At 37.9% G+C, this 21,825-nt stretch overlaps 1 protein-coding gene across 41 annotated transcripts in view; it reads left to right on the forward strand.

The window, feature by feature from the left end:
* CAMK2D (calcium/calmodulin dependent protein kinase II delta) overlaps positions 1 to 21,825 on the forward strand; it is a 332,678-nt gene that overhangs the window by 220,103 nt on the left and 90,750 nt on the right. For 25 of the 41 annotated variants that reach the window (XM_089301697.1, XM_089301705.1, XM_089301704.1 and 22 more), the window contains 2 exon segments: positions 12,771 to 12,836; positions 16,098 to 16,170. In XM_089301697.1, the coding sequence (XP_089157823.1) occupies positions 12,771 to 12,836; positions 16,098 to 16,170 (139 nt within the window). 41 annotated transcript variants of the gene reach the window in all.

The raw sequence follows: 21,825 nt of genomic DNA on the forward strand, positions 1-21,825 counted from the left end.
TCTGTCCTCAAAGAGTTGTATTATATGAGTTAATAATGGCTGGTGCTGACTAGGCTAATCCTCTGCCTGTGGCACCGGCACCCCAGATTCTAGTCTGGTTGAGGCACCGGATTCTGTCCCAGTTGCTCCTCTTCCAGGCCAGCTCTCTGCTGTGGCCTGGGAGTGCAGTGGAGGATGGCCCAAGTCCTTGGGCCGTGCACCCGCCTGGGAGACCAGGAGGAAGCACCTGGCTCCTGGCTTCAGATCAACGCAGTGTGTCAGCTACAACCATGGTGGCCACGTGGGGGGTGAACCAACAGAAAAAGGAAGACCTTTCTCTCTGTCTCTGTCTCTGTCTCTCTCTCTCTCTCACTGTCTAACTCTGCCTGTCAAAAAAAAAAAAAAAGAGTTAATAGTAAAACTTGTTCTCAAAGATTTGTTTTATTTTAGTGTATTAAGTGGAGGATATTCTTATGTCCCATAAGTTTTAGATAAGCCTAAGTGACCAACTCCATTGCTTGTCTCCTTAGATGCTTCTTCAATTAATGGTAAAACTTGTTCTCAAAGAAAAAAAAAGTATATTATCACAAAAATTAAAAAAAAAAATAATGAAGGAAGTAAGAGGAAGGATGGGAGTGAGGAAGGGAGGGAGGATGGGGTGGGGAGTATCATTATGTTCCTAAAACTGTATGTAGGCTGGTGCCGCGGCTTAATAGGCTAATCCTCCGCCTAGCGGCGCTGGAACACCGGGTTCTAGTCCCGGTCAGTCGGGGCTCCGGATTCTGTCCTGGTTGCCCCTCTTCCAGGCCAGCTCTCTGCTATGGCCCGGGAGTGCAGTGGAGGATGGCCCAAGTGCTTGGGCCCTGCACCCCATGGGAGACCAGGAGAAGCACCTGGCTCCTGCCTTCGGATCAGCGCGGTGTACCGGCCGTGGCGGCCATTGGAGGGTAAACCAACGGCAAAAGGAAGACCTTTCTCTCTGTCTCTCTCTGTCTCTCTCTCACTGTCCACTCTGCCTGTAAAAAAAAAAAAAAAAAAAAAAAAAAAAAAAAAAAAACCTGTATGTATAGGAGCCGGTGCTGTGGCACAGCCCTGGCCTGAGCCGCCAGCATCCCATATGGGTGCCAGTTCTTGTCCCAGCTGCCCTTGTCCAATCCAGCTCTCTGTTATGGCCTGGGAAGGCAGTAGAAGATGGCCCAGGTGCTTGGGCCCCTGCACCCATGTGGGAGACCCAGAGGAAGCTCCTGGTTTCAGATCAGCTTAGCTCCGGCCATGTCAGCCATCTGGGAAGTGAACCAGCAGATGAAAGACCTCTTTCTCTGTCTCTACCTCTCTGTGTAACTCTTTCAAATAAATAAAATAAATTTTTTTTAAAAAAACTGTATGTATGAGGTACATGAAATTTGTTCCATTTATCTAAATAAAAATTTAATAAAAATGGAGGTATAAGGTTGTATAGATTTTTCTAGGTAGCGATTAAGTACTCACCTGTTACTTATTTTTTGTTTGTTAGCCTGAATAAAACCATGCACTTTAAAGGACAGTTGAGGAAATACAATGTTAAATAAACTGATATAAACTGTGTCAAATCCCTGTTAAAAACCAGTGTTATGTAAGTAACACAGAAATACAGAAAGAATGAATTTTTATATTGACAATACACTAATTTGAGTGATCTAGGCTTAGTTCAGTTTTTCTATTTTGTATAGGCAATATGCTAAGAAAGTGAGTGTATTTAAGATTTCCAATAAGTCCTTAATATAATCATTTGAGTGTAGCATGCTGATGCTTAGCTATTTCTTATAGTTCTGGCAGAATTTCTAATTTGTAAAAGAAACAAAGAGAGTTGTACTTTGTTTTATTTAAAAAGAAATATTGCTTAATTTCCATAGAAAAACATTCTATAACACAGACACATAGCTAGTCAAACTAGTCTTCTCTTTTCCAATGAACCTGAATTACTGCACCTTTATTGTGATTTTTATTTTTTTAATTTTGCAATTTATTGAACATATTGTAGCCAATAAAAAGACAAAATTACCAGAGCAAATGGGTCTATTATTTTTACACTTACAAATGGTTATATATGCTGTGTGCCTATGTGTTTCCATGCATGCATGCAATAAACCATTCAGTAATATTCCAGAGACCAATTAAAATGCTCATAAAAATGTCACAAGTATCAAAACATCACATCATGCCACATAAATATGCAAAAATTTATGGGTAAATTTAAAAAGTTAATTAAAAAGGAAATATGTTGTCTAATGGGGAGAACCGCATAAAGCTTATGGAAAATGTAGTTGAGAAATAATACAATTTTTTATAAACTTTTTAAAGATCTCTCAGTGTTAGCAACAGCACCTTCAAACCGAAGGTGCAAAACTTACGAGGTTGAATGCTAAACCTAAAAACAGTTACTTATTTGCTATTGACTTAATCAAAAGATTGAGAATAAAAATGGTACTAATTCTTGGTGTGTTTTAATGAGACTACTACTACCCTAGGCATCCCTTCAGGAAGCACTACTTCTGTAACCTGATGTGAAAATTAACTGTTATTATCTTTTTTGAAAAAGATGTATTTACTTGTAATAGAGAGAGATCTTCTAACCCCAAATGCCTATAATAATTGAGGGCAGGAGCCAAGTACTCCATCCTGATGTAGGTGGAAGGGACCCAAGTACCTGGACTATCATCTGCTACCTTCCCAGAGACATTAGCTGGGAAGCTGAATAGGAAGCAGAATAGAATGGACTTGAACTAGCTCTCTGAGATGGGATGAGAGCATCGCAAGTGATAGATTAACCCATTGCACCACAATGCTTGCCCCTGACATTACCTATAAAAATCAAAAATCTAAATTGACTTAATCTGATATTCAGATAAGTGGGGGAAATGTGCTAATGCTAGAAATGAGCTTACTACTAGTTTCTAGTGTGAAAGCACAATCACTCAAGAGTACCAAAAACAATATTAGTGGAAAGTACAAAGTTGACAGCATTTGTTAGAAGGTAGCCTCTGGAAGTCCTTTTATTAGTGAGATATATCCTATGGATATGTTGTGAAGAATGGAAATAAAGACTGAAACCAAACAAAAAGAGAATGAGGAACTAGTTGACACAGAAGGTAAAGCTACCACCTGCATCACTAACACCATATTTGAGCACCAGTTGGAGCAACTGCTGATTCATTTTCCATCCAGCTCCCTGCTAATGTGCCTAGGAAGGCAGCAGAGAATGTTCCAAGCTTTTAGGCCTCTGCCATCCTTGTGGAAAACCAGAATTGAGTTCTAGGCTCCTGGTTTCAGCCTGGCCAAGCCTGGACCTTTGTGGCCATTAGGGTCATAAACCATCAGATGGAATACTTCTGTTACTTCTGTCTCTCCCTCTTTCTCTCTGCCTTTCAAACAAATAAATAAATAAATCTTGAGAGAGAGAGAGAGAGAGAGAGAGAGAGAGAGAGAGAGATACTATTTACAGTCCTTTTCTCCCTGTCTCTCTCTTCTATCCAGTTAAACTCCTCTTTCACCTGGGCATTCCTGTCCTGTATTTCTTCCTGGCCACCTCCTCCTTTATATATGGCCTTACTGCAATAGCACATACTCTTTGGTTTCTCTCAACCCAAGAAAGAATTCATTAATCTCTCTTCTCTTCTCCTTAGCCTCTATGAATTTACTATTCCCTTCTGGTTCTTTATTTATCCTTTGCACAGTACAGCTTCCTTCATCTGTATAACAGTAGCCTGAAACGTTGGTAAAGAAGAGAAATGGAAGAGGTAGCAAGATTCTTCATAAAGCACAATAAGTGACAAAGATGTGACAGGGCTCCCAGCTTTACTGGCACTGAGCATCCATTGGGGTAATCCTCCAGTGTAGACATTGCTCACTGCTTATTCATCAGCAAGTTTGCACAAATATAGTTCACACAGATTGTATTTGTACTAATTTTTCTTCTTTTTATAATGCCAAAAAGATGAGTGTTGGGTAAACCTTTTTTATTTCCTGCATAAATGAGACAGTTCCCTAGTCTAGGATATTTCAGATCTTAAAGGTTCTGACTTTAAAAACAGACCAATGCTTTAGTTACAGCATGTTCCATAGGAACATAAATTTCTGTTTTCTTTCAAAAGTGGTTGCTTGGTGGTAGAAGTTACACATGATATCTTTGTCTATTAGCCTGGGAGAAACCTAATCCATAGTAGGGATATAATTCAAGAATACTTGTAGAATTAATATATGACACTGGCCTACAAAGTTATTTGTATTATCAGAAAAAGATCTGTGAGAACTAATTAATATCTAATTGGACAATTTAGTAGGGGATCTTCTGGTATCAACTTCTTGAAACAATAAGCACTATTCAAATGATTTGCAGACACATCTAGTTTGGGCTCTTCCTTTGTGTACATCTGTACATCCATAGGTATCAACAAAAACAGTATGTCCTCTCTGGAAGAGAGTCTATTGGAGGGGCTGGCTTTGTGGTACAGTTAAGCAACACTAGCATCCCATTTTGGAGTGCTGGTCCAAGCTCTAGCTGTTCTGCTTCTAATCCAGTTCTTGCAAATACATGTGGGAAAGCAGTGGAAGATGGCCCAAGTGCTTGGATCACTGCCATCCACATGGGAGACCAGAATGGAGTTCTAGGCTCCTTGTTTTGGCCTGGCACAACTCCAGCCTTTGCAGGAATTTGAGGAGTGAACCAGTGCATGGAAGATATCTATCTTTCTATCTGTCTGTCTCTCTGTCACTCTGCCTCTCACATAAACAAAATAGATCTTTAAAAAAATAGAATAAAAAAAGAATCTTCTGGTCTCCTGAATATTCAAAACTGATAAATGATCAAATCTCCTCTTGTCTGACATCTTAAACCCATTAAGAAGAACAAAATAGAAATTTCGGAGATGAAATCTTCAATCAGTAAATAAAAATGTATGATTGAGAGCTTTAACAGAAGAATAGACCATCTGGAAGAAAGAATTTCTGATCTCAAGGATAAGAATTTTCAAATAATTTATTCAGACAAAATGAAAAAAAAGTGAAGAAACTATGTGAAATATAGGTTACGATTAAACAACCAAATATTCATATTATAGGTATTCCTGAAGGAGAATAAATGGAAAAAGGCATTCAGAACCTGCTAAATAATAACTAGAATTTCCCAGGTCTTGAAAGAGACATGAAGCTCAAAGAACCCCAAGCAGACTCAACCAAAAGAAAGGTCTTCTGCAATGCAGATTGTCAGCAAATTGTCAAAAGATAATGATAGGGAGAGAAACCTAAAGACAGTAAGAGAAAATTATCAAGTTACATATAAAGGAAAACCAGTTAGACTAACATGAGACTTCTCTGTTGAAACCCTACAAAGCGAAACAGAATGAGATGATATATTTTAGATCTTAAAAGAAAAAAAAATTCTAGCCAAGAATATTACACCCAGCAAAAATATCCTTTAGAAGTGAAGGAAAAATAAAGTATTTTTCAGGTAAGCAAAAGCTGAGTGAATTCACACCACCAGAACAGCCTTACAAGAAGTTCTAAAGATGGGACTAGTGCTGTGGCAGAGCAGGTAAAGCCACCGCCTCCAGTGCTGGTTTGTATCCCAGCTGTTCCACTTCCAATCCAGCTCTCTGCTATGGCCTGGGAAAACAGAAGATGGCCCAAGTCCTTGATCCTCTGCACCCATGTGGCAAACCCAAAATAAGCTCCTGGCTGCTGGTTTGGGATGAGTGCAACTCCGACAATTGCAGCTAACTGGGAAGTGAACCAGTGGATGGAAGACAAATGGTAGAGTTAGAAATGTGCCAGGGGATTCCAATTCAGTCCTATCAAGGTGGCATGTACCAATGTCATCTCACTAGTCAAAGTGATCAATTTCAGTTCACAATTGATCACACTGATAGGTCTAAGAGTCAAAGGGATCACATAAACAAGACTAATGTCTGCTAATACTAACTGATGGAATTGAAAAGGAGAGAACGATCCAACATGGGAAGCGGGACACATAGCAGACTCATAGAATGGCAGATGTCCTAAACAGCACTCTGGCCTCAGAATCAGCCCTTAAGGCATTCAGATCTGGCTGAAGAGCCCATGAGACTATTTCAGGCATGGAAAGCCAAGACACTCTGGGGAAAAAAAAAAAAAAAAAAAAAAAAAACCCTAAATGAAAGATCTCTGTGAATGAGATCCCAGTAGAAAGAATGGGCCATCAAAGAAGGAGGTACCTTTCTCTGAAGGGAGGAAAGAACTTCCACTTTGACTATGACCTTGTCTAATAAAGGTCGGAGTCAGCGAACTCAAAAGGCTTCCATACCCTTGGCAGCTTGTGACAAGAGCCTAGGGTGATTACTGATGCCATAAACAGGAGTGTCAATTTGTTAAGTCAACAACAGGAATCACTGTGCACTTACTCCTCATGTAGGATCTCTGTCCTTAATGTGTTGTACAATGTGAATTAATGCTCTAACTAGTACTCAAACAGTATTTTACATTTTGTGTTTCTGTGTGGGTGCAACCTGTTGAAACCTTTACTTAATATATACTAAATTGATCTTCTGTATATAAAGAGAATTGTAAATGAATCTTAATGTGAATGGAATAGGAGAAGGAGTTGGAGCTGGGAGGGTTGGGGGTGGAAGGGAAGTTATGGGGGTAGGGAGCCACTGTAATCCATAAGCTGTACTTTGGAAATTTATATTTGTTAAATAAAAGTTTAAAAAATACCAAAGACATTCTTCTCAGATCTAGAAAAAATGATGCTGAAATTCATATGTAGGCAAAAGAGACCTTGAATCGCTAAAGTAATCTTATACAACAAAAATGAAGCCAGAGGCATCAGAATACCAGACTTTAAGATATACTACAGGGCTGTTAAAATCAAAGCAGCCTAGTAATGTTACAAAAACATATGGATAGACCAATGGAACAGAATAGAAACCCCGGAACATCTACAACCAGCTTATATTTGACAAAGGAGCTAAAACCTACCCCTGGAACATGGACAGTCACTTCATCAAATGGTGCTGGGAAAACTGAATGTCCACATGAAGAAGTAGGAAGCAAGACCCCTACCTTACACCCTACACAAAAATCCACTCAGCATGGATTAATTATATAAATCTATGCCACGACACCATCAAATTAATTGAGAGCATTAGGTAAACCCTTCAAGACATTGGCACAGGCGAAGAATTCCTGGAAAAGACCCCAGAGGCACAGGTAGTCAAAACCAAAATGAACAAATGGGATTACTTCATATTGAGAAGCTTCTGTACAGCAAAAGAAACAGTAAAGTGAAGATACAACTGACAGAACAGGAGAAATTATTTGCAAACTACACAACTGATAAAGGATTAATAACCAGAATCTACAAAGAGATCAAGAAATTCCAGAGTAACAACAATAACAGCAAAAAAAAAACAGTTAAAAGATGGGCCAAGGATTTTAATAGGCATTTTTCAAAAGAGGAAATCCAAATGGCCAACAGACATATAAAAAAATGTTCAGGATCTCTAGCCATCAGGGCAATGAAAACCACATTGAGGTTTCACGTCACCCCAGTTAGAGTGGCCCTCAAACAGAGAATCAACAAACAACAAATGCTGGAGAGGATGTGGGGAAAAGGGCACCCTAACCCACTGTTGGTGGGAATGTAAACTGGTAAGGCCACTAGGGAAAACAGTATGGAGATACCTCAAAAATCTGAATATAGACCTACCATATGACCCAGCCATCCCACTCCTGGGAATTTACCCAAGGGATATGAAATCAGTAAACAAAAGAACTATGTGCACATCCACGTTTATTGCAGCTCAATTTGCAATGGCTAAGACATGGAAGCAACCTGAATGCCCATCAACCAAAGACTGGATAAAGAAATTGTGGGATATGTACACTGGAATAATTACATGGCAGTAAAAAAGAATGAAATCTGGTCATTTGCAACAAAATGGAGCAAGCAGGAATACCTCATACTTAGTGAAATAACCTAGTCCCAAAGAGACAAATACCATATTTCCTCCCTGATTTGGGAAAATTAATAGCACTCCTAAAATGAAAGCTATAGAAGCCAAATTGACACTTTTAAAATCAATGACTTGAATAGTCCTTGACCTGACTGTCTAGGGACAGTTTATCATTGTTACTTTTTATTTTGTATATCCTTTTTATTTTGTTTTTTTTTTCTGTTTTCTTTCTTTTCTCTTCTTCATACTATATGCTGAACTCTTTATGTAACATAGAGTTAATCATATGTATTTTAAGTCAATTGGAAAAAGATCCCCATTAAAAACAAGAGGGGGAAAAAAGAGATGGAGGAGGTAGTATGTAACTGTAAAGCAGTATAGTTCTGCGTACAGTCCTACAGACTTACTTCTAAGGGTACAGCCTAAGAACTTGTCATGGCACTCCAAACCCTTAAAAATAAGTGGTATAAATGCCATCTTAACTGTTAAAATGATTAAAGATTTATTTATTTATTTGAAAGTCAGAGTTGCACAGAGAGAGAAAGAGAGGCAGAGAGAGAGAGAGAGAGAGAGAGAGAGAGAGGTCTTCCATCTGTTGGTTCACTCCCCAACTGGCCTTAACAGCCAGAGCTGCACTAATCTGATGCCAGGAGCCAGGAGACAGGAGCTTCTTATGGATTTCTCATGCAGTTGCAGGGGCCCAAGGACTTGGGCCATCTTCTACTGCTTTCCCAAGCCATAGCAGAGAACTAGATCTGAAGTGGAACAGTCAGGACTTGAACCGGTGCCACAGCACCAGCCCCAGTATATGATTTTTAACAAAAAAACAAAAATCTTGACTGTAGTGATTCTTGGCTTAACTGCTTAATCGACCCCTGCTGCCTTGGATTCCAGGTCTGGTGCTCTCAGTTCACCTGGTTTATTTTTGAGCTTTACGCTTATTTTCCAGAGATGATTCCTCGTTCTACTTTGGCAAGATGGGTCCCTGCTCTTGGTTCCTCTTTTTCAGTTCAGCTCCAACCTAGAAGCCCTGGCTTCTCTCCACCACATTGGGCACTGGTTTTAAACTCCAGTTCAATACTAGTTCTTGGGTTAAAACGACACTGTTTTATCTTCCAAAACCCAGTCTTGGACTATACCAGCTGCTTAGCATCATAGTCAAAGCTATAATTATACATGAAATTTTACAACTTTTATTGGAGGTGAACCTACTTTGGACCATTTCCAGTATGTCCCAGATAATATAGATATGTATGTCTAGATATGTAGACTAGAAACAAAAGAACAGTTCATTCTGAAACTTACCACAAAATGAATCAACACCCCCATAAAAAACAATAACAAGAGAATGTATCTTTTTGATATGTGAAATCTCATGTTTCCATGGTTCTAGAATTATCTTTTTTCCCTCTAAGCTCTGATGATTTAGAGAGTCATAGATGGTAGTTAATGCCTCAAAACTAATTGATATATATTGTGCCATAGCAGAATTCTAGTAACAATTAACTTATGCAGTCCCTAACTAATAAATAAATCTGTTTATTCATGAGACTGATTTAATTTCTGGCACTACATGAACTTTCACATAAAACACCAAAATTTTGCAAAGCTTTACTAATTACTATATGATAGTGTACTCTCTTAAACAATAAAACAATAATGTGAGTATAGAATGTTAGAAATTTGGGCCAGCGCCGCGGCTCACTAGGCTAATCCTCCGCCTTGCGGCACCGGCACACCGGGTTCTAGTCCCGGTTGGGGCGCCGGATTCTGTCCCGGTTGCCCCTCTTGCTGTGGCCAGGGAGTGCAGTGGAGGATGGCCCAAGTCCTTGGGCCCTGCACCCGCATGGAAGACCAGGAGAAGCACCTGGCTCCTGCCATCGGATCAGCGCGGTGCGCCGGCTGCAGCACGCCAGCCGCGGCGGCCATTGGAGGGTGAACCAACGGCAAAGGAAGACCTTTCTCTCTGTCTCTCTCTCTCACTGTCCACTCTGCCTGTCCAAAAAAAGAATGTTAGAAATTTGAGTATTGAATGTGAGTATTTAATGTGAGTATTGAAGTTAGAAAACTAATTTTTCTTTACGGCAGCAAATTCTACTATAACTCATTGCTTCTCAGATATTTACCATATAGTAGAAGTGACATAAGAATATTTTTAAATACAGAGAAGATTGAATTTTAGAAGGTGAAAAAGAGTACTGTATGAAGCAATTGGCATAATACAAAACTCACCATCAAATTTAATACCCTTCAATTTTGTTTAAAGCATTACAGTTTGTTGAAAATCACCAGAATATTCCCCTCTTTAGTATTTTCCTGTAAATCCAAACTCCATGAGAAATAAAATCTATTCCCATATATAGCTAAACTCTGTGTGTGTGTGTGTGTGTGTGTGTGTGTGTGTGTGTAAGAGGGAGAGGGAAGACAGTCTTTTTTTTCTTTTTTAAACTCATGTAAAGTCTAGGCTTAGAGTGAGTGAAATGGATAGCATGATTTTCTGACTGGGATAATTCATTTAATCACTACTCTCTAATAATCCCTAATGGAGCAAACATTGTGTGTTAATGCCTAGTTCAGTGCTAGTGTAACAAAGACCATTTAGTCAAGATCCTGTTGATCCAGGATCTGACAATTCTGGGATAAATAGTAAGGAGCTACTGTAAGCAGCAACAGTTTTGTTACTTACAACAAACTTTTAACTCAATGTTTATCAAGCATTTCACACTCTAAAATTTTTATAATTGCAGATTGTCTAAGTACTTATGGTTAAATAAATATAAATATGTATTATGTACACCAGTCACATGGAAAGGAAAGAATCACACAGAACTTGTATTATAAGATCAACAACAACTTTATTGAAAGTGCTTTCCATCAATTTAATTCTATATTATAATTTAGGGAACATTATATGACTGTCTTATTTTCTATTCAGATTGAAAATAGCTATGCTATTACATGAAATTACATGTACATATAACCATGGTTTAGAACAAGCTATATAAAGCTTTGTGATCATTTTAGGCAAAAATAATTTCTGAGTTATTAAAAAGCAAACAGAACACAAAACTATCTTAAAGTCACTTTATCTCATACTGTATGATGTACATACACAAAACTTTACACACTCTCTTGATGCCTTTCCAAATGACTCATGACTTCTAAACTGTCTGAAAGGCTGATAATAGAAGGGCTGCACTGTGTAGTAGTTGAGGGCATGGGCTCCATCTGTACCACTCAAAGCTATGTGATCTTGAGCAAGTTACTGAACCTCCCTGGGCTTCCACTTTCTCATCAATAAACTGGGCTAAGGATACAACCTACGTCAGAGAGTAATTGTGAGGATTTATGGCATAATAAAATGTTTAGTACAATGTGTGGCACATTCGTAAGCACTCAGCAAGTGTGAGCTATTGCAAGTCTAAGTCCCAGAGCTGAAATTTTCTTTTAAAATCAAGTCAGATCATAGCAGAGAATGAAATGATTCATATATAAATGAGAAATGCTCTGCCTTGCTAATAAGAAATTTGCATTAACATAGAATTAATTTCTTTACAATTAGCTGGTGATAGCTATTGGTGATAGCTATTATTAGTAATGATTTGGATCTTGAGCACCTTCACTCTGTTGGAAATCAGTTTGCCTTGTGCATCCACAGAATTTTAAATCTGAGTACTCTCTGACACAGAAATTTTACTTGTAAGATTTTTTTCTAGAAAAAAATTCTATTTTTTTAAATGTACAAGAGCTTTTATTGGGTGACCACATAGTAATATGAATACAATATGAAAAAATTCTCAAATGTGCAAATGTCTATGTGTGCACACATGCACATATGCTTATGAGTAACTATTCGTGGCTATATTATTTTAAATAGGAGTAAATGCTTTTCACATGAAACAGAGCTCTTGATTTTATGTAATATGAAAAATATAACTTCATTATTTCTGATTTTTTCACAATCCCACTTTTGTGAGAAAAGTCTGCATTTTTTTCTCTTTTTAAAAGATTTATTTATTTACTTAAAAGAGTTACACCAAGAGAAAAGGAGAGGCAGAGTGAGAGAGAGAAAAAGAGGTCTTCCCCTCCCCTATTGGCTGCAACTGCCAGAGCTGCTGGGATCCGAAGCCAGGAGCCAGGAGCTTCTTCTGGGTTTCCCACACGGGTATAGGAGTCCAAGGACTTGGGCCATCTTCTACTGCTTTCCTTGGCCATAGCAGAGTGCTGTATCAGAAGTGGAGCAGCTAGGACTCGAACCGGCTCCCATATGGGATGCTGGCACTGCAGGCAGCGGCTTTTACCCGCCACGCCACAGCACCAGCCCCAAGTCTGCATTTCTATGTGTGTGTTTGTAAGGGAGAAAATCTCTAGGTTTAAAGATTCATGCACAAAAAAAATTGAAAAGATACACAGAATTAGGGCTACACACTCATTCTCAACTGCTGTCATTTTATCAGCCCCTTTTTGTTCAGAAAATGTTGCTAAAGTGTGCATCCATTTTGTCAAATCTCACTTAATATTTGTAGAATTGAAATGAATACTTTCTTAGAAGCTACTTTCTATAGAAGACGTTACTGAATATATTTATGGAACATGGAAAATTGTGACCTTAGGATCTAGTTATTCCAAGACAAAAAAAGTTTATATTAATAACATAGATCTGACTATAAATGAAAACTAAGTGCCATGATAGTTTATAAATAATTTGTTCTGATAATTTTTTCAAAATCTAAGAAAAAATTCCAAATGAATGCTAGCTACAAACCTATTGGTGCTTGTTTTTCTTCTTCTTTTTCCATGTGGTTATTGTATTTGTCTTCACAGAGTTACTGGAGGTGAACTCTTTGAAGACATAGTGGCAAGAGAATATTACAGTGAAGCAGACGCCAGGTAAGTAACTTGCCCTACACAACAAACAAGATTCAACATTCAAATGGCACTTGTTCAATATACTTTAAAATTCTCTTGAAAGTATTTCTGAGAACCTCGTAATGTCATCTTGGACTTCTTTTCATGATTAATTGATGTCTGTCTCTTTTAAGGCTCTCCAGAATGATTCTGAGAGAAAAAAAAAAAAATCTGTGGATGTGGTCTAAAATTTCTGTTTATCTGTTCTCAGTTTAGCTAGCCACAATCCAAGTGCTTAATAGCTACAAGTGGCTTGTGACTGTCAGTTGGACAGAGCAGATATAGAGCCTTTCTATCCTCCCAGAAAGTTCTACTGAACAGCACATGTCTGCTCAGAAAATAGAAGCAGACTGAAAAAAGAACTAGTGGTCTCCTTAAATTGCATTAAAACTCTGGAGCTCTGACATGAGAAATATTTATTCAAGCATTTCAGAGCATTCAGTAATTATTTCCCAAACTTGTTAATTGGCGAAATCTTCACAGTTTTTTTAAAGGCTAATATGTTGTCTAATTTGAAACTTCCTAAGCACCTCTAAAGCAACATTTTTGGAGTGATGTAACAGATGCTTAGGTATTATTTTCCTCATCATTCCTTACATATATATATATATATATATATATATGTATGTAATTATCTCTAATCTTACAAAACCTGATCAAGATTAAGTAGCTCATTAGTAATGTGAGATATACTCCCATTCAGAGTTTCCCAAGGATTGCCCATCCCTCCCTAGATGCAGCCAACATGCAGCTGGTCTTGAGGTGCCCCTCCCTGCAATGTAGCATGGCATACTCAGAGTCATTTCAACATTTCTAACTTCTTAGTTTAATGTCACTGTTTATGACATTATATGAATCTGTACATCACTCCACATTTTTAATAGAATTTTTGCTAATAAATTCAAATAAAAATTTCCATGTAACTTATACCATGAAAAACAAATCCTTGGTTGTGCAAAATACTTGAAATCTTCACAATAGATCCTAGAAAAGGAATTGCAGAGCACCCTAGAAGTAGATATTTGCCTTTCCCATTTGCCACAAGAATGATAATTTAATCAAGGTGGTAAAGAGTTGAGGAATTTCATTTATTTTGCCTTAAAAATATATTAAACAGGTTATTAATATGTTTGAAAAATATTGGTTAAAATTGAAATACATATTATTTTAACTGTCGTAGAACCATAAGACAATGTGATAGAACCTATGGTTTAGGTCATTTAATATGCATGCTTATGTTAAGTTTGGAAAGTAACCACAAGATATTTTTAGATAGATCTTACACAAAAGCAAGATGAAACATTCTTTTCCCAATTAAGGTGTAAAGAAGATATTCCTCAAAAATGTTGTAAAAGTATATTTTCTTACACATTCTCAAGAATTTAAGAATTTACCCATCTTCACTAGTAAAAAGTAGTGAAGTTCATTTAACATGAATTATTGTTTACTTTTTATTTTCTATTATTCCTTAGGTCCACTGTATGTGGTTTGAAAGGAGGAAGGGAAATACTTCTAAAAAGCAGTACAAAATGAACATTATTGTAGAAGGAAGAAAGCATCATATAGTTAAAAATAATGATCAATACTCAAATAAACTGTGTAATCAACAACCAATGTGAGGCTCTTTTAATAGTACTGTTAATAGAGTTAGAGTAAAAGGCTACAATCAATTTTTTTGACATTTTCATTGTACTAAATCATATAGTGATTATATTTTTCTTCAGGAATTTCCTCAAAGTAATGTATTTTGTACATGAGATGGTTTGATATGTTTATATTAAAATGTTTGCTTTATTCTTCAATGAATAAATATAGTTCTGTACAAAGTTGCAACTTAATTGCACAGTGAATTTATAAAAATTCCATCAATGTGATATGTTCTACGTTATTGTTTGTCAGATAACAGCTCCTGGAACCTTAAGGTGCCAATCAGAAATTTCTCTTCTGTCCTGCAATTAGCAGTCTATAGACTCTTCAAAAAGTTCATGGAAAATGTATATTATAAAAAAGGGGGATTTCAACACTTTTTTGCACCAAAATCAACATCTTTTAATCTCATTTTCTCATGAACCTTTTGAAATACCCTTAAATTTGATATCAGTGAGCCTTTGATAAGAATAGCTTGATTTATACATTTTGACATAGTAATGAGTGAAAGTTTTTCCTCATTGAAGTGTATGGAAATGGGGTTAATAATTACCAGTGCTCCTTTGAATTAAAACATTTTTTTTTATTTTCATTGTTTGCAAGATTCCCAGCCCTTCCCCAGAGTATTCTTACGCTGAAGAGGGATTTATTTTGTGTTATACATTTACTTTAAATTCTCCCTCTGTTATTGGAAACTTGCATTTGTTTTATTATTAATATATTTTGCAATTCTAAGTCATATAGTAAATGTGTCCCTCCTTTTTTTAACCCCTGTTTTGCCTGCCACTTCATCTGTGTTCACCCTCTTGTTTCAACACCCATGTTTAATTGTGACCTCAGATTTTAAACAGTTTTGATGTGTATAAAAAAATACATGGACATGGCCGGTGCCGCAGCTCACTAGGCTAATCCTCCGCCTTGCGGTGCCGGCACACCGGGTTCTAGTCCCGGTCGGGGCGCCGGATTCTGTCCCGGTTGCCCCTCTTCCAGGCCAGCTCTCTGCTGTGGCCCGGGAGTGCAGTGGAGGATGGCCCAAGTGCTTGGGCCCTGCACCCCATGGGAGACCAGGAGAAGCACCTGGCTCCTGGTTTCGGATCAGTGCAGTGCGCTGGCCGCAGCATGCCGGCCGTGGCGGCCATTGGAGGGTGAACCAACGGCAAAGGAAGACCTTTCTCTCTGTCTCTCTCTCTCACTGTCCACTCTGCCTGTCAAAAAAAAAAAAATACATGGACATTTTATATGTCTGAAGAATTTTCCCAGAACATTATGGGAATTATTTATACATTTTTCTTACTGAATATTGAAGATTCAACTTCTGTATACAGATGACTTAATTTGTGACTTGCAATGAAAAAAACACAGTTCAAATTGTTTTGTCTGAACATGTCACAAATTCTATGTTGGATGTTGTGTTTGTTAGAACCAGAGTTAGCTTTATTCAGCATTGTTTAATTTCAGTATAAAGCTAAAAAAAGGGAAGAAATACAATTTTTGTTGTTTGTTTGTTTCGTTTGAACTTTCATTTTATTTCGTATTCAATGTGAATATGTGCCTTTAAAATGTTCTCCCTTCCATTCTGCCCTTGTATCTTTGCAGTCATTGTATACAGCAGATTCTAGAAAGTGTAAATCATTGTCACCTAAATGGCATAGTTCACAGGGACCTGAAGGTCAGTATATGGAGTCCATATATCTGAATCAAAGGAGGTTTTTTGTTTTTGTTTTTGTTTTTTTTCTGGGGAAAGGGCTGAGGGTGGGTATTTAACATGGTGCCCTTGCCTTTCCCAACTGTTTCCTAAAATGAGAAAATGATGAAATGATAATGCATGATGCTTCTTTCAGTTTGCTCATCTACAGGCTAAATATACATCATAGCAAAAGGAGAAGGACAATAGTAACAATGCAAGCTGTTAAGTTTCCAAATAGTAAACTACCAGAGGTGGTTGGGGGCAGGCTTTCCTCAAATGTCCAGCAATTGTCTGGAGAGAAACTTGGCTGGTGATGTATGTCCGCCTGTAGATTTCAACACCACTTCTGTTCTGAGACCATGGGTGGCTGTCGCAGAACAACTGGTTACACATTGCTCCATTTGAGTCTGATGAACCCTGAGGCAAGAGATAATAATTGCCAGCTAAATTAAAGCACGAGAAGTTAATGATTTATCAAAAATTCATTACATAGCCTAAATTAACCTTAATGGTGCCTTGACTGCTAATGTGATGGCTTTTATACTGGATACTGGAAAAACGGGGGAGAATAGAAAAAACAGTTTCTGTGCATGGGATAGAATTGGCACACAACAGCTATAAAGATTATATTTGTGTTCCAGTTCATTTCCTGGGAGAATTTATAACCAGGAAATGAGCTCCTGAATGAAATGAACACTTTTTAAAATAGATTTTTCTAGAAAAAGTGGACCCACATTCTGGTTCACATCTGGCAAGATCCTGATTGTTCTGAGGTAGTAGTCACTCTACTTGAGCAATATGTTTACATTATTGAAGGTGATAAAATACAACTCCAGTTGTCTGCTAGCTCTGCACTTTGACCCAGTCTCTCTGAGGGTGTACAGACAGTGAGTGTAAGCTTGGAACTAACACACGCCCCCTGGTGTTTGCATGCAGTCATTGCATTCAGCAGATCCTGGAGGCTGTGCTACACTGCCATCAGATGGGCGTAGTCCATCGGGACCTGAAGGTGAGTAATGCTGCTGGAGAAGCCAAACCACCACACAGCTCCTAATGACTGTTCAGCTGCAATTATGCCTGTAAAAGCAAAAACACAAGCAGTAAAGTTGTGTGTATGCATTCCAACACATTTCCCAGGAGCCTTCCCTCACCGCTATCTCTCGTATTTAATATCTTTTCCAATACACACTTGAGACATATAAATCTCCATTCATCCAGAGAAAAATAATCTCCTAACATTAACAATAAATAGGTTGTTATGTTCCTTCCTCTTTAGAATAACTATGGTATTTAATATGACTTTCAATAGGACTGAATATCTCTTCTTTAATCTGAACTTGTTCTATTAATTTAGAGGCATTTTATAGGTAACTAATATTATGTAAATACTTGTCAGAGATGTAAAGTGAGCTGACATAAAGTTAATAAGGAAACTTTTTGCCTGAGTGATGGATGCCAAAGAACTCAGTGACCTTCTCTTTCCCTTAACCTTTGTTCTAGAAATTTGAGGTCACAGACACTTCTTGGTTCTTTCTTTATTTATTTTTATTACTAAGACCAAGATACCAGCACCTTTGAAAAATACAATGGAAAAATGTATAACAAATTTTCCCATCAAATGCTATTTATGCAACATAAGTGTATTTAAGTCTCTATATGAATAGTCTCATGAATGCCTACTGATCTTTGACGTCAGTCTGCTCCTTGTACCACTGGGGATGAGAAACTTTTGTATCATTTAAAAACGAAATAGTTCACAAACATAATACTCTTTCATTGATTCTTCCATTCCCTCATTCAGCAGTTTGATTTATTTGTGAAACTTCAGAGAAATATTGAGGGCCTAGGAATTTAGAGAGAAGAAAACTAACAGGTGGGAAAAATACCATTTGTGAGTACTATTCAGAATAGTTTGGATTCTGTGTTTGAAACCTCAGTATTTTCCAGGCATTAATGCAAATGTGGCAAATGGTAGTTTAGGATGCTTAACATTTTATGTTTTTAGTGGTAAGGCCTAGAATGTTATGTGTAGATGGCCCTCATAATTTATGAACCTATGTTCTCCATAAATTTAATATTCTAGAAGAATAAATCTCTAAATACCCACAGTTAGTTATATGAAGATGTGATTTCTAAGCAAAGCATTGACATAGTTTGCTGGAATCTTGCTTTAATTTTGGTTGATTCTGAGAGCTTTAAATATCAAAAATGCAAGTGTCATTAAGTGGCATTTTCTTTGGTAGAATCAATATAGGACTTCGTTCATCTGCTCACACAAGTTGAACCATTAGAATAAAGGAAACATAATGCATAATATTTCTTTGAAAATTCATGTTTTTCCGTATCATCTCAAAAACTCCTAACTAGCTGTGTACACCAAGAGCCTCTTTTTGTTGCCTCTCAGAACCCACAGTACTATGTTGCTTTTAAGTGAACATATATGGTCATGCACATTATTTGTGCTATTTTATCAGAACGCTAATAAATTTATCACTTAAAACATTTTACCCTGTGTTGTATTACCCTAACAATACTGTAAAAGCCAACCATGAAAAATATGAATTTCCTTCCATGACTTTTAAGTTACATTTAGTCAGATCATGACACTGCATTTCTTTAAGTTTCTGGACTCAGCTGAGCCTTTCAAATACTGGAATTTTTTTTGGAGATTTAATTATTTATTTGAAAGGCAGAGTTGCAGAGAGGCAGAGAGAGAGAGAGAGAGAGAGAGAGAGATCTTCTATCCGCTGATTCACTCCTGCAACGACCACAACGGCCAGAGCCAGGCCAATCTGAAGCCAGGAGCCAGGAGCTTTTTCTGGGTCTCCCATGTAGGTGCAGGAGCCCTAGGACTTGGGTCATGTTCTACTGCTTTCCCTGGCCATAACAGAGAGCTGGATTAGAAGTGGAGCAAGTGGGACTTGAACCGGCACCCATACTGGATGTCGGCACTGCAGGAAGCGGCTTTACTCACTACACCACAGCACTGGCCCCAATACTGGAATTTTAATCAGAGATGGCACTGGACCTAGGACATGGACTATAAGAAAAATATTTTTTTCCTTTGGCATATAAGCTAAAGTCACTAGTTAAAAACTCAGGCAGCTGACTTCTAGGGAGACTTACTACCAAAGGAAATAAACTGTAGCATTACCCATCAGATTGCCCCCAAGAGGGGAAAGTATTTTTGCTCTCCATTCTTATTCTGATCTTGAAAAAAGGGCAGAGATGAACTTTTGAGAGAGCTTGTTATAATTTCTCTGATGTCCTAGTTTCCATCAAATTGCTGATTGAGATAGACTTCAACTGAGTCTCATTTTCAGTGCTTGGTTCAGTAGGCCGATTCATAAATGTACTAAGAGAGCCTAAAACTTGGGTATTAGAGACAGTTTATGTACAGCTTGAGTGTGCCAAATTGCTAGCTGTTTTTTGTGCCTTTTACACCCAAGATGTACTTGTGTAGTCTGAGAAATAATTTGTAATATCATATATACCAATATAGCAAAATGAAAAAGATCAACTGGTGAAATTTCTCATTATTAGAGTTTAAACAAAAATGCTGCTCTTACTGTTCTACTTTCCCATATTTTTTTTTATCTTTGACAGGCAGAGTGGACAGTGAGAGAGAGAGAGAGAGACTGAAAGGTCTTCCTTTTTGCCATTGGTTCACCCTCCAGTGGCCACTGCGGTAGGCGCATTGTGGCTGGCGCATTGCACTGATCCGAAACCAGGAGCCAGGTGCTTCTCCTGGTCTTCCATGCGGGTGCAGGGCCCAAGTACCCGGGCCATCCTCCACTGCACTCCCTGGCCACAGCAGAGAGCTGGCCTGGAAGAGGGGCAACCGGGACAGAATCCGGCACCCCGACTGGGACTAGAACCTGTAGTGCCGGCGCCGGTAGGCAGAGGATTAGCCTATTGAGCCGCGGCGCCGGCTCCCATATTTTGTTTCCATATCCCAATTCACGTGTTCATTTATGTACAGTTCAGATGATTACTGCACGTAGCTTAGCTGGTCCACATCAGTGAGAGCAAAACATGAGGAATGTTAATTTAATAATCATTAACAAAAAAGTTTATGAACATATGAGTGCCATACAATTTGTTTGTAAGCTCTCTCTGGAACAGCAGCTGTTTAACACAGTGTGTAAATCCACACCACCTACCCCAGGACTTGGTAGCTACCAAATACTTGTAGCTATTTCCTTCAATTTAGAAACCAATGAGTTTCAACCAAAAGCAAATTTATAATATGAAAAGCAACACTGAATAAAAATAAGCTACCGATTATATTCATTAATATTTGAAAAACATAAAGAGGATAAGTATATCTTCAGAATAAAGATCACTATTTGAATAATTGCCACTCTTTGGGACTCGCAACAGATGGAAAATTAGCCGAACCTAGAAACAGTGTTGAGGCTCAGCATGCAATCTGACAATGTCCCCAAAACAAGAGAGAAGTAAAGGATCAGGGGAGTGGGATAGCAGCATAAAGGAACTACATCAGTCAGCACCAGGTGGTACCTGGTGAATACATGGACACAGTCCTTTGTCTGAGATACATCCAGTGGCAAGCCAATTGGTATAGATCCAGTGTTATCAGGGATACCTGCCAGTGCTAACAAACTTCAGAGATAGGACTTGGTCTTTGAGAGGATTTGGATCAAAGCAGGACCTTAAGAATAAAAATGGTAATAACTGCCATTTATGAAGCAGTTATCCTGTACCCTGAACTGCATTATACAGCTTTGTGAGAAAGATGCTATAATCATACTTACTTCATATAAAGGACAGTTTAGCAATCACAAGTAAAACAATTTATTCAAGGTGACTCAGCTGGTAAGATATGATTTGTGTCCCAGCAATTTGGTTCCAAGTCTGCGTGCTTAATCACAGTGCTCTATTCAGTTAGTTAGATGAATTAAAAACATTTTACAGAGAACAAAGGATAGGTCAAAACAGTGATGGAAAAACAGTTTGCTAGCAGCATTAAGACTTATTTAGCAAAAAAAGATTCTAAGTTTAGTGAAAGATTAAAATAGTCTTACATATTGTCCAGAGATTTACAAAATCTGTATCATTAGGGATAAATAAAATAATTAGACATAATGTGGTGTGGGAGGGGCAACAAAATTTACCACTAGAGTATGTGAAGTAAAAATTTCCATTTAGAAAACCAACGAGCTGGTGTTGGCTACAGCCTTTGGAAAATGAAGCAAAGAGAAGAATGAAATGCATTTGCCACCTTTAATTTAGGCCCAACAAGACAATCACTTTGGATTCCTTAAAAATAGAATGTTTATAAGGAGCAGCATGCTGTTAACTTGGTGTCGGATATTTGTGAACTGATGGTTTAAAGTTCAGGCATAAAAAGAAAAAGAACAAACATTCATCAAACATTTCTTGATCAGCTACTAAGGCACTCTCTTAGCTGTGGACACATATTAAGGAGCAAAACTGGAACAGACCTTGTGTGCATGGAATCTTACAGCCTATCTATTTTTACATCATTTTTAAAATCATTTTTAAAAGAATTTTGAAGTGTGTGGGAATTGTATTTGTAATATGTCCCTCAGAAAAGAAGAAGTACTTCAGACACGTACTGCCTTCAGAGGAATATTAGGTCAAAGAGAGGCC

The sequence above is a fragment of the Oryctolagus cuniculus genome, chromosome 8 (genome assembly GCF_051225735.1).
Source record: "Oryctolagus cuniculus isolate XC-2025 breed Fujian yellow rabbit chromosome 8, ASM5122573v1, whole genome shotgun sequence".
NCBI lineage: Eukaryota > Metazoa > Chordata > Mammalia > Lagomorpha > Leporidae > Oryctolagus > Oryctolagus cuniculus.